The 13,288-nt window shown below is 59.8% G+C and overlaps 1 protein-coding gene across 1 annotated transcript; it reads left to right on the top strand.

The window, feature by feature from the left end:
* Window positions 1–4,861: 4,861 nt before the first annotated feature.
* On the top strand, window positions 4,862–6,675 carry IL13 (interleukin 13). Its single transcript, XM_054567993.1, has 4 exons — window positions 4,862–4,984; window positions 5,894–5,947; window positions 6,139–6,243; window positions 6,568–6,675. Exons 1-4 carry the CDS (start codon window positions 4,862–4,864, stop codon window positions 6,673–6,675), a joined length of 390 nt encoding a protein of 129 aa, XP_054423968.1.
* The last annotated feature ends 6,613 nt before the right edge of the window (window positions 6,676–13,288 follow it).

Here is a 13,288-nt window from a genome sequence, read left to right as displayed (position 1 = left end):
CACCCTCTGGCGGGGGGGGTTGCTGATCCTGGGGGGGCTGCGCACGCGCGTGGGCAGGAGGCTCGTGGGGACCCTGATTGCGCCTCCATTTTGCTCTGCATCCAAAACGTCTCTAAAAATAAATCCTATTTTTAAAACAGTAATGGCCTCAGAAATTTAATAAATGACAACAAGCTTTTATTTTCTTAAAGAAAGACAATTTCCCCAAACTTAATAACATGTTTGCGGTTTGAAAGGGCCCACTGTGTGTCTCTCATGGAGGGTGAAAACAGAACTACCCCAAGATACGTCATTGTAAAATTGGGAACATGGAGACCAGGAAGACTCCCCACACGTTTCCAGAAAAGGCCTGGATTCATCAGAGCCGTTGGCCCCCCGAGCGGGGATGTCGGAACATGGGAGGCGGTGGTGCAGGCGTGCAGGTGGCGCAGGAAGAACGTCACTTCCTGCCTGGAATTCTGTTCCCCCAAGAAAGAGGGAGACCTGGGGCGCAAAGACAAGGTCACGTCAGAGAGGAGTGGAGGGAACCCCAAGGAAGTGGCGGCAGGAGGCGGCAGGGCCACAGCTGTGCGGAGGGTCAGAGGGCAGCTGTCCATGCAGAGCAGGTCAGCAGGCTCGGAGGGGGGCGTCCTGAGTAGGGAAAAGCATGAGAACGACCCATTTACCCAAGGCTCTCGAGAGGGGGTTTATGTAGGCGGCTGAGAATTTTGGATTAAGTCACTGAGAGGAACACAGAAAACGAAGCTAAATGGGAAAACAAGACAATTTTTCATTCCAGAGGAAGAAACTTTAGAGGGGAAATAAATATGTTCATAATTAACCATGTTTCTGCTGTGAATATATTCATGTAATTATGTAAACGGTAACAAGGCTTTTGACTGACCCCAGTTGCAATCCACATGTATTGGTAGGATGGGAAAAGGAATAATGGAAGTGGAAGGAGAAGTGAATAGTCAGCTAGACCACAGGTAGTGGTTACACCTGAAAACCAAGAAATTTGAAAACATGGAGGGGGCAAATACTAAGAGAAACAATTAAAATAGTGGTTTTTATTTTAAAGTTATTTTTAGAAGATTTTATTGATTTATTTTTAGAGAGAGAAGAAGGGAGAGAGAAAGAGAGGGAGGGAAACATGCAAGTGCCCTGACCGGGTGCTGACCTGCTGACCTCCTGCTTTGTGGGAGGACACCCAACTCCCCACCCGTACCCGTCAGGGAAAGATGGTGTTTTTTCTGGAGAAGAAGCCAAGGAGGGGAGAGGTGGTACACGCTGCTTGGCAGCAACCGAAGAGCCCCATTTTACCCTACTTGCACGGGAACTGATCAGTTTGTCAGTTTCGCGGAGGCTGGCAGAAGGCACAGTTCTCTGGGATCAGAGACAAAGAACAGTTCATGACGCACAGCAGTAGTAGTGGAGTGTTAGCGTCTTTTATTGTTCCCTGAACCCCACTTCTGAGAGCGGGGCCGTGAGAGCGGGCGGAGGCTGCAGGCGCAGTGGGCAGGAGGGAAGCCAGGGCTGAGGAACCTGGGTGTTTAGTAACGGTCGCGATTCTGCCTGCCTTTCAAGGGTTCGGAGAAAGATGCTGTCTCTTCCAAGGGCCATCTGCTGTCCTAACTTCTTTTAAAAGGTAGCAAGGAACCAAGTAGGACGGCCAGTGCCTCACCCACGAGATGTACAGAAATGCAAGTGAACAATGGAGAGCTGATTCTCCAAACTGCTGTCATTCATCTCCTTGAATTATTTAATTTTAAAAATGTGCATGCACCTAATACTTCCGTGAAAATACAAATCTAATAAGTGAGATATTTTAAATTATTCAAACAACTCGCAAGCTCCCACTCCTCCTGACTCGGCATCTTTTCTTTCCAACGGAGACCCAAAGTTCAAAAAGGAAGTTTTCTGAAGCCCTGCACAGGGGCCGGGGGCCGGCGGTGGGAGGAAGGGCGGCTCCAGCCCCAGCGAGCCCTCTGATCCTCCGCGGCGTCCTCCCGGGCCCTGAGCGCGGGGGCTGAGCCTGTCAGGTCCGACCCCGCGGCCCGGCCCGGCCCGGCCCTGGGTAGCAGAAGAATTTCGAGCCAGAGGTGCCAAGTGTTTGGAGCTGCCTTTCTGAAGTTTGTGTTGATTGCAATTACGGGGTGTGAATGGAGCCCTGGAGAAAATCAGGAAATAGCAACATAAACCAGTCGGTTGACTTGGGCAACGGAGCCTGTCCTGGGACTGAGGGCCAGAGGGCCTGCCAGCCACTTCTGATGGCGCAGCTCCCACGCCCCCGTGGCAGGGCAGGCGGAGGGGCAGGCACCTCGGCCACGTCCGCCCACCCCGCACCCTGCACGGCCTGGGCCCCAGGGGACCCCGCCTGCAGAGCTTGCGCGCTGCCCCCTCGCCAGGGCGCAGGGGCGCCGGGAGCTCGGTAGCGCCCGCGTGTGCAGCCGGGCCCTGTCCGGCCTGGCGCGGGACTCATCCCGCCCATCTTCGCGGGCCCCTCGCTCGGCCTGCGGCCGTCGGCCTGTGTGGATCCACACTGGGGGCCGGCGCCCGGCAGCTCCGGCCGAAGCTGATCGGCGCCCTCACCCCTCCCTGGGGCACCAGCTACCGCCTGGGGCACGGAGGAGGACCGGCCTCCGAGCAGAGCCCTTATCGGTCCCATCTCCCATTACATAAGGCCGCGCCCCTATCTCCGCGGGGCATTGCCGCCGCCACCGCGGCCGCGCAGGTTCTCCCACGCGCGGCGCTAGGTTCTCGCCAGTCCGGGGATCAGGGAGGCGCTGACTCATCCCGGCGCAGGGCTCCGGGCTTGCGCGGCCCACGGTGTCCCCCCACACACATCCCCCCCATCTGAGACCCACCTGAGACCCAGGCGAAGATGCCCGTGGTCCTATTCTACAGATGAGGAAACTGAGGCCCTTAGCGGGGTCCCCCAGCCGGGAAGCAGCACTCCAGCCAGGGGGTGGGGATGGCGTGGGGTGGAGGGGGCGGTGGGCCGAGGGGCACGAGGGGCACGAGGGGCAGGTGCTGGCTTCCGAGTCGGGGCCTGCAGGTGGCGGAAAGCTGAGGGTTTGGCAGAGCAGAAGGCGGGATGCTAGTGTCATCGGAGCGAGGACAGGGCCCAGGCCGGACAGCTCCCAGCTCCCGCGGCCCGGGGGTCTCCTGCGGAGGTTGAGCCCCGCCCAAGGGCCGGGGCGGGGTGGGGGAGGGGGCGGTGGTGACAGAGGAGCTGTGCCCGCAGGCAGAGGGGCCTGCGGGGGTGGGGGCGGGGCAGGGGCTCACTGGAGGGAGGAAGTGGGTGGGGGCGGGAGAGCTTGACATCAGCACCCAATGGCCAAACGCTATTTGTCGTGGGGATTCTGGGGGACTTCTAGAAAAGACGAGGGAAGAGCAGGAAAATGGCTACAAGCCAGAGTCCCCGCGGGGCGTGGGCTGCGAGCAAGGGACCCAGGAGCGGCTTCATTCTGCAGAAGGGAACCTCGAGGCCCCCAGAGGGCATGGGGTTGGGTCCACAGAGGCTGGTGGGCCAAGGTGGTCGCCCCAGATCCCAGTGGCACCGGCTCCACCTCCCACTGACGGGGACACTAAGGGCTTGCCTGCAGGGTGGGCCCACACTGAGGGCCTGGGCGGCGTGCACTCCACGTTATCTCCAAAGCCAGGTTGGCTCCGTGGATCCGGCACCGGCCTGTGATCTGAGGGGCCACGGGCTGGATTCCTGGTCAGGGCCCATGCTTGGGTTGCGGGCGGGGTCTCTGGTGGGGGGGCGCAGGAGACGCAACCACACATTGATGTTTCCCTCCCCCCCCCAAAAAAAATAAATAAATAAAATCTTTTTAAAAAAGGAAAGATCCCCGCCCTGGCCAATGGCCCCATTCGTTGGAGCATCCTCCTGTACACCAAAGGCTGTGGGTTCAATCCCCAGTAGGGCCCTAGAGGAGGCAACCAGTCAACGTTTCTCTCTCTCTCCCCGTCTCCGCCTCCCTTCCTCTCGATCTAAAATCAGTGAACATATCCTTGGGTGAGGATTTTTTTAAAAATAGGGAAGAAAAGGCCCCAAGGAGACCTGTGAATCTGAACGTCCATGACCCCTCCCACAGGAGGCCGGCGGGGAGCCAGGTTGGCCGGGAGAAGTGAACTTCGCTCTGCTCCTTCTTCTGTTTGGATCTTGCACCCAAAGCCAGCATTCCTTTGGTAATGCCACAGACCAGTTCATTGAAAAAAATAAAACCCCCAGTTTCCCAAATCTGGTGGCCTGGGGTCACCATTGTCTGCGCAGCACATATGGGGACCCCAACAGGTCCGAGGACAACAGCTGGCAGGCAGGGCAGCCGGAGCTCTGGCTGCAGGGCTGGGGCCAGACCCAGGCCCCCCGAGGCCTCTCGCCTGCCCCCGGAAGAAGCCCATCCAGACCTTGGAAACTGCCCAGACCCCTCTCAATATTAAGTCCACAAGAAATCAGTGAACTGGGTGCCAGCCTGTGAACCATCGCGTCGCCGGTTTGATTCCCAGTCAGGGCTCATGCCTGCATTGTGCACCAGGCCCTCAGGAGGGAGCGCGTGAGAGGCAACCACACACCGATGTTTCTCTCCGTCTCTTTCTCCTTCCTTTCCCCTCTCTCTAAAAATAAATAAATACATATACATATATAAAAAAAGAAATCAAACGCTTTCCTTTATGCAGCACTGGATTTTCCACAAAGTAAAATCGAGATAAGTAAAGATGTGGTTTCTAGATAGTGCCCGACAAAGCGGAGACCAGGGGGTGAGCGTCATCACTTGGGCCTATAAAAGCTGCCACAGGAGACCAAGGTCACAAGCACTCCGCCTGGGCCAGCCTGTGTGTCTGCTCCTGACTCCTCCTGTCCGCTCTGGGCTCCATGGCGCTCTGGTTGACCTTGGTCATTGCTCTCACCTGCTGCAGCGGTCTCGCCGCCCCGGGTCCTGTGGCCTCCTTCACAGCCCTCAGGGAGCTCATTGAGGAGCTGGCCAACATCACCCAGGTGAGTGTCCTCTAGCCAGGGTCCCTGCTCTGAGCGTGCTGGTCAGGGTCTGGGCCATGAAGGCTGGGCCTGGCGCTGAGATGCCTGTGGGTCAAGAAGAAGCCCCACTGACCAGAGGTGGGTCATGAGGGAGGGAGAGGCACCGGGCTAGGGGTGCAGGTTTGTGGACGGACCCGTGAAGGGGTTTGGCAGAGCCGCAGCAAGACCAACTCAGCCATTCCTGAGAACAAAGAAGAGCGAAGGGCCAGCGTGCGCTTAGGACCATTTGGCATTTGCCAGCAGGGTCGGGATGCAGTGATGGGGCTGTTACCCATAGCATCTTAGCTAAGCCTGTTCTCATGGAAGGGTCCACAAGCAGGGATGCTCCCGATCACGAGCCAGGCCTGGCTCTGGGTGCTGATCTCTCATTGCATTGCTGCCAACCACCTCGAGAGGCAAGTGTGAGGATGCTGTTTTACTGACTGAGCCTCCACGAGGTTAATTGACAAAAACCAGGTTCAAACCAGGCCTGGCTGACACCAGAGCGCCCACGCTCTGGAGGGTGGCGTCCACCCATCAGCAGGCGGGGCATTTATACCCCACAGCCCCCCGCTCTCACCTGACCCCTTGGCCTTCCTGACGAGCCCCCTGCTGACTGGCCTGGCGCCTTCTGTCCCCCTGCCCTGGCTATGTGTGGTGAGCCTCTGCGCAGAAGGCTTGTCCTTGCGCAGCTGGGCCAGTCGTCCTCTCTTGGCTCAAAGACGCTGGAGGAGGGTCTCCCTGACTGTGCAGAGAAGGAAATGAGGTTCAGGGACACTGAAGGCCAGGCCTGTCTAAGTGCAACATGGGGGGCATCGTGGGGCCCGGCCCTCCGGAGGACAGGCCTGGGACCCCACCAGCACTTGGCTCACTGTCCCCTTGCTCCCGCAGGCCCCCCTCTGCAACGGCAGCATGGTGTGGCAGGTCAACCTGACAGCTGGCTCGGTAAGGACCCCTTGCACACTGGGACCCACCCCGAGGCTGGGCTTCTCTCCGCAGAGCCTGGCCGCAGGGCTGCGGCTGCGGAGCAGGCGTAAAGGGCTACTCTCTCCCCTCCCACCACTCAGCACCCGCCCCTTCCTGTGAACTTGTGGCCGCAGCAGGGCCTGACCCCCACCTCCCCACATCCCCTGCAGTACTGCGCCGCCCTGGAGTCGCTGATGAACGTCTCTGACTGCCGTGCCATCCAAAAGACCCAGAGGATCCTGAGCAAATTCTGCCCCCACAACCCCTCAGCCATGGTAAGGCCCCAGCCCCGCCCCCCGCCCCCCGCACCCTCCTGCCAGCCCCGGGTGCACCTCGGAGCTCCAGGGAACCTGGCTAAGCGCCTGAAGCGTGTGTCCACCGGGGGCGGGGGGTCCACCGTGGCAGCAGGGACACGGCCTTTGGGGTTCCCAGGACCTGGGCGTGAGGGCTCCTGACTCCCGCCCACCTCTGTAAAATGCGAGCGATGATGGTACCCACCTCATGGGGTCCTCTCTGAGGACCCAACATCCTCCAGCCGAGGCTGGCCGTCCTGGCTTGGGTGCTGTCCCACCAACACGTTGGCCTCTCTCTCACTACAGCAGGACCCCAACCCACCTGCCCGACACACCAAAATTGAAGTGATCCAGTTTGCCAAAGACCTGCTCCAACACTTGAGGAAAATTGTGCGCCACACGATGTCCAGCTGAAGGCACCGAGCACACATTGCTGGCATCGGTGCGGGCAGGGGCCGGCCATGGTCATTTACGCTGCAGATTCATTTTCCTTTCAGGTGTCAGGCATTTCTTGGGGAGACGGGGCGGAGGGGGGGGGGGTAAGATTTCCTTAGCTTAGACCTCAGCCTGTGCTGTCGGCCTGCGGCCCAGCCTGGCCGGCGGCCCCTTGTCCTGGTGCCCAGGGCCGGGGCTCCGAGCCCAGCAGGGAAGGGAACAACATTGCTCCGTGACCTCCCCTTCCTTAGAGCCAGCTGGCGCATTAAAGCACCTGCCACCCTTGCCCAGCATGTGGTGGGAGGGCACGTGCTTCTCAGGGGGCAAATGAGGCAGGGCGCAGCTCAGATCTACTTCTTCTTGGCCTTATTTATTACTGTGTGTTATTTAAACAAATGTGTTTGTCTGTGCTGGGGAGCGGCAAGGACCGGCGCGGCCAGGCCTCGTAGCCATGCCGTGGAAATGGGGCTCCGGCATTAAAGCAGCGGGCGCGGGGGGCCCCAGACCAAGCACTATGTGCCAAACTCTGCTACCTCACTGGGGCCCCGGGCGGAGGCTCCCATCCGCCAGCCGGCCGTTGACCCTCAGCCAAGGAGTAATTTATTGTTTTTCCTTGTATTTAAAGTTAAATATTAAAATATGTTATCAGGGTTAATAATATATATAAGAACAACCAAGAACACTGCATATGGTATGGTGGATTCGGGGGGAGTGGTCATTGAATATATTTTTTCATTGACTTTGTCAAACTGGAAGCCAGAATAAAGAAAATGACAAGAGACCTCACAGTGTTTGCCTTTCGTTGTGACCGTTGGGAGCGCTGGCCTGTGCACCTGAGACCCTGTGGGGCTCCTTCAGAGGGGAGAAAATGGGGGGGGGGGGGCTAAGGCGGAGTGGGAGGCACGAGGGACAAGGCCTGGGCAGAAAGGCGGGGAGCAGGCCCTTGGCGGGGGAAGGCCTGGCTTGGAGGAAGCGCGCCCACCCCCACCGCAGGGGGCTGGGAGCTTGGGCCAGGACGTCGGGGTTTGAGCCGTGTGTCTGGGGCACCACATCTTATGACCACAGGCCTTGGTGAGCAGCCAGCCTGCCCCCGGCACTCCCCGCACCCTCCCCGGCTGCCTCATCACCTCCCTGACACTCAGAGGAGAGAAGGAGGCTTGCCCAAGGCCACGAGGAGCAAAGCCAGGATCTGAACCCCAAACTCACTGCAACTCCACCTAACAGCACGTAACAACCCCGCCCCCCTCTGTCCGAGTGCCATCTGGCCTGAATGCACGGCCTTTATAATACTGTCTGCAGCCTGACAGGGGGCTCACTACCTACACTCTCGTCATTAGAGAGCGCGCGCTCACCACCTCTCGCGAACGAAGGCGTGCCGGTTGACTTGTGGCCCCTGGACGTGCAGCGGCTGACTGACCTGCAGAGCCAGGGCCGCGGGGTCCCGGCCAGGGCTCTCCGAGCAGGTGCCACGGCGCAGGCGGAAGCAGCAGGCGCAGCAAGCTCCGCGGGCCGTCGTGTCCTCCCTCGGCGGTTTCCACCGTGCCTCTTGGGGAGGTGCCCGGAGCAGAGGAGCTGCCCCAGGGGGACGGGGCGCCTTTGTGCTGGGTGGAGGGTCATTGGAGACCAGTCTCAAACTCTGAGGGGCAGGCAGGTGTCCTCGTTGGGGAGCCCAGGGCCCCGCGGGAACACCTACAGTGAGGCGCAGAAGTCAGCGAGAGCGGCTGCAGGCAGCAGACGCCACGGCAGGACGCGTCCAGGAGGCAGATGACCACGACAGAATGCGGTGGCACGGACCTCTCCCGCACCTGCACCCGGGCAGACGTGCGGGAAGAAGTCACAACTGACGGAGCAGGACGCTAGGGATGCTCGGCCCAGAAGGGGAAGACCTGGGGAGGGGACACGGGAGCTAAGTGTCCCACAGGCTGTCCAGAGCAGAGACTGGGCTGGTTTCTGCGGTCCCAAGGGGTCCCAGCACCTGGTCAGTCACACTGCAATCGCTGAGGACTGCCAATGGCCTGCACCGCGGCAGCCTGCTGGGTGGGCGAGGACCAAGACTGCGCATGCGCTCACGGCTGAGCACCAAAAGGGCATCTTTGACAGTGGAGGGTTGGGGCCGGGGCCTCTACTCAGGGAGCGGGGGAGGGTCCAAAGTCAGGGACAGGGATAGGAGGCAAGGTCTCCGCTATCCCACTCCAGTGAGAGATTCGAGGATTTTAAGGCCAGAAGGACATTTACAGAAGACTAATTTTTTAAACCCAGAACTTAGTGATCCTTCTTTAGGCAGTCACTTTTGGCTCATGACCTCTCTGCTCAATCAAGGCATAGGCCCTTCTGTCCAGAAGGAAGATGGACAATCTTCTGGTGAAGTTCTATGTGAATCTCCTGAGAAAACAGACTGGAATGGAGGCTGGCGTAGGGGACAGTCCCTCAGGATCTCCCAAGGCTGGGGTCCAAGCCCTGTGGTCCCAAGGACCCTGCGGGGCTGGGTACACAGTCCCGACAGGGCCCCACCACTAGGGGTCCACAGCGTGCCACCTGCTCAGCCACCCACAGCTCCCTGCCTGCACCTCTGAGACTGCTCCCCAACAGGGGACCTGTGGTCACCAGCCGTGTGCTGTGAGTCAGAGAAGGCTGGGGGCCTGCCAGGGATGACGGATGCCTCACAGAGCCACAGAACCAAGCCACCTCTGGTGGCAACGGAGGTGGGTTCAGCCAGGAATGAGAGAGAAAGATAAAAAAAAAAAAAGACAGAGAGAGAGAAAGAACAAAAAGATCTGTGTCAGCCATTGTGGCTGGGAGACTCAGCACCTGGGCACTGGTAGTTTTCTCTGCCCATATCCTCTGGCTTCTCTCATGCACGAGGCAAGGGTGGAGCCCACAGCGAAGGGAGAGATGGAGCGCCAGGTGAGTAGGAAGGAGATGCTGACCATGGGGCCCAGGGCGGGGAGCCCCTGGCACCCCAGGAACCCCAGGCCTGGGAGGTTTCACTGAAAGAGGGGCTGGGACTCAAGTGAGAAATGAGGCACAGGCGAGTTTCCGGTGGAGCCGGCCCCAGGCACCTCTGCGCGCTGTGGGCTGAGGCGCGGAAGCGCTCGGACCAGCTCGGCCACTGCGAGGCTGGCCCTCCGATCGGCTCAGACCCTGAAGGACAGGGGCTGCCTCTCCTTCCCTCAGGGCCCTGCAGCTCAGAGGAGGCTGGGGTTTATCGAACCCATCAGCTTATCACTTTTTCATTATGATGAAACAGGGAGCCCCTTTTGCTCATGATGCTAATTCAGCTGGTCAGTCTGAGCAAAGTCAGAAACTGTTCTTCTGTTCAGCGGACTCCAGTGGAAGGAGGCCCAGGCGTCCAGGCTGACTGTGCTCCCGGGGACAGGCAGGGTGGCGGGGGGCTGGCCTGGGACAGGCCAGCTGGGGAGCTGGCTTTCTAGAGGGCTGAGCCGGTGTCAGAGCTGGTGGGTGTAGCCACGGCCACCCTCCCACACACGTGGCCCACTCCTACCCCGAAAAAGAAAAGTCATACAGCCTCATTATCTTCGTTCGTTTCTCGGCTCCACCCAGAGCAGCAGAGCAAAGGGTTTGCACCGAACTTTCCCAGATCAACTGATTTCCCGGCAGCCCCATGGGAGGGCCCCATGACGAGGCCAGTGAGATCCCAGAAGCGGTTTTCTACTTACGACCTGACTTTCTGTTATGTTCTCTCCCTTCCCTTCACAGTGCCTTCTCTTGTGGAAACTGGCTGTCTCAAGTGTCGTTCAGAGCCACCCCCAGCCCAGTGCCCTACCCTGGCAGGCCTGCCCTGTGGTCACTGGTGACGCAGGCGCCAAAATTAAACAGCTACTCTCACTAGCTCCACTCTCGGCCTCGCTCAGACAAGCTGGTGGCCCCACCACTCTTCTGACACCCCCGGGGGCGTCCCATGTGGACCCGGGCCTCCGCCAGGCCTGAGTCCTGGCCACGAGCCACAAGACACCGCGTTAGAAAAGACACCACGTGGTGCTCTTCTCTCTTCTCATCTCTGTTTTCCCGCGTTTTCTGTAAGGAGCATGCATTCACTTCCCACTGGGGAACAAAGACGAAATTAATTAAAAACAAAGAGGACGTGAAATTGATGTCAAAAGGGAGCGAGTCACAGCCAGGGTGGGGACGGGGCCTGCGGCACTCCCTGGGTGGGCACGCCAGGCCCCAGGCTCAGTCCCAGCCCCTCCGGCTCAGGAGAGGAGGGGCGCCCGCGGGCCGGGAGGCGGGCGGCGGCCAGCAGCCTCTGCCCACCCGTGGGCTGGACCCTGAGGCCACAGGCCCTGTGCTGCCCCAGGGAGTCAGGTCCTCCATTCTTGGGGGTCTGTTGCCTCCCAGCCCTGGCCTACCAGACCGAGGCAGGGAGACCAGCGGGTGAGGCGGGAAAGGGGGTGCTGAGGTGACGCCGATGCCCTGGGGACAGAAGGAGAGGTTCTGCAGGCTCCTCAGCTGGCTTTCCTCTTTCTCAGGAGGAAGATCTTCCACCTGCCTCTCAAGGGAAAGAGAAGCCAGGGCCTATGGAGCTGCTTCACCATCCATTCCTCGAAGCGGGAGTCCAAGGCCCTGCGCGCCCTGGCTCTGTGTTCCCCTGGGTCCCCTCGTCCCCTTGGAGGGGTCCCCGCCATGTGTGCTCAGGATCCCATTCCCCTGCCTTCTCTGGGGACCTGGGGCAAGGACTCAGGGTCCCTGCTGTGGGATGGAGCTCCATCCACTCCTTCAACAAGCGTCTACCGTGGCCTTTACCGGGTGCCAGGCTCTAGTCTAGGCGCTGGGATCCGCAGTGAATAAACCAGCTCGCTTCCACTGGGGACACGGGACGCAGGAGCAGGAGAGCCCAGTGTGCAGGGACAGTGGGTGCTACAGAAGGCAGTGAGGCAGGTAGGGGCCGCCGCGTGGGGAGGGGAGGTCCGACAGGCCCTCCCTGGAGAGAGAATGCAGAACGCAGATCCGGATGAAGGGTGGGCGGGAGAAAGGCGGTCAGCACAGTGGAGGAAAAAGAACAGGGAGAGAGGACAGTAAGTGCCAAGGTCTTGCGGGCCAGGAAGCAGCCCCGCCGCCCCGGCCCCCGCATGGCCAGAGCGGACGCCAGGACTGCGCAGCAGGGCTCCACGGGCTCCTGAGGGGACAGGGCACACCATCTGGCTTCTCTTTATGAGAGGCCCTCGGGCGGCAGGGGGCTCCCGCGGAAGCTGGAGGGCAGGGCTGGCTGGTGCGGTGGGACGGAGGGGTGGGTGGAGCCGGACGGTGCTGCTGCGGGGAAGCTGGGTGCCCAGACCCAGGCGCTACTTTTGCACGTGTTTCAACTTTCCCATAATAAAAGATTTTTTAAAAGTATGTGGTTAGGAAACTTAAATATTTATTTAATGTTTATATATTATGTAATATATGAGTATTTATAGTTTTACACATATGTTTAGCTACATGGCACATACATGCATGTGCATTATACAGGTAACACGCACATGTGCAGGTCTCTGGGCTCTGACCGGGTCTCCGCGGGTCGGGCAGGCTGTGGGCACCCCGCAGGGCGCAGCTGCCTGTACTGAGCTGGGGACGCTGTGCTCCACCTGCCTCTGCAACCAACGGCTGAGGCTGCGGCCGGGTAGCCTGGCAGTTAGAGCGCCTTCCCGGTCAGGACAAGTGCAAGAGCCAACCAGTGAATGCGTAAGTGGAGCAGCACATCGATGTTTTCCTCTCTTTCCCTGAAAATCAATTTAAAAAAATTTAACAACTAACTGCTGATCCCACGTGATCACCACCCCCTCCGGCTTACAGCCCCCAGATACATCTACACCAGCTCCCATCACCTGCCGGCCTCCACCCTGGCAGCACTCCAGGGCCACCTCGGGGAGGTCACCAGGACCTCCTGTCCCCAAGTCCAGGGAAGCACGTCTGCCCTTCCCTCTGCCCTTCCCTCCCCGGACCCCGAGGAGCTCTGCCACCACCAACCACACACACAGCGGCTCCGCGGGGCGGCTCAGGCCGCATCCCCTCTCAGGCTCCCAGCGGCGGCCTCCTCTCCTTCCCTGACTCCAGCGTCGCTGGAGCCCTGCAGGCATTTCTTGTCCCCCTCTTCCCTGGCCCCCTGGCTTCCTCACCCTCTGTGTCTACAGCCCGGACCCTGCCCTGTGTCCAGAGCCGCGGACCCAGGGGCGAGCAGCCCGGGTCCTGGCCACCCCCGTCCCCTCCCCTTCTGAACCACCGCCACCATGAACAGCAACCCCCCAGGCCGCCACCCTGACCTCCCCTGTGACTTCTTCCTCTTCCTCACCCCGCGTTCAGCCAGTTCAAGGAGCGAATAATGATGATGATGATAGTTGGCATTTATTGCAGACTTTCTACGTGCCAGGCACCACACCAAACACTTCATATTTATTCCCTCATACAATATCCCCACAGCCCTATTAGGAATTAGCCCAGGTGACAGAGAGGCCTGGACAGGGCAGGTGTCCCGCGGTCCCCCAGAGTAAGCGGCAGAGCTGGGACCAGAACTACCAGGACCCTCCGGCCCCAGGACACACATGCCCACTCTCTCCTGTTGCCAGTACCTCAGCCCCACAGCCCCATGCTGTCC

The sequence above is a fragment of the Pteronotus mesoamericanus genome, unplaced genomic scaffold (genome assembly GCF_021234165.1).
Source record: "Pteronotus mesoamericanus isolate MK-2021 breed Mesoamerican mustached bat unplaced genomic scaffold, CSHL_Meso_final contig_2, whole genome shotgun sequence".
Classification (NCBI taxonomy): domain Eukaryota; kingdom Metazoa; phylum Chordata; class Mammalia; order Chiroptera; family Mormoopidae; genus Pteronotus; species Pteronotus mesoamericanus.
This window is presented reverse-complemented; position numbering and strand designations above follow the sequence as displayed.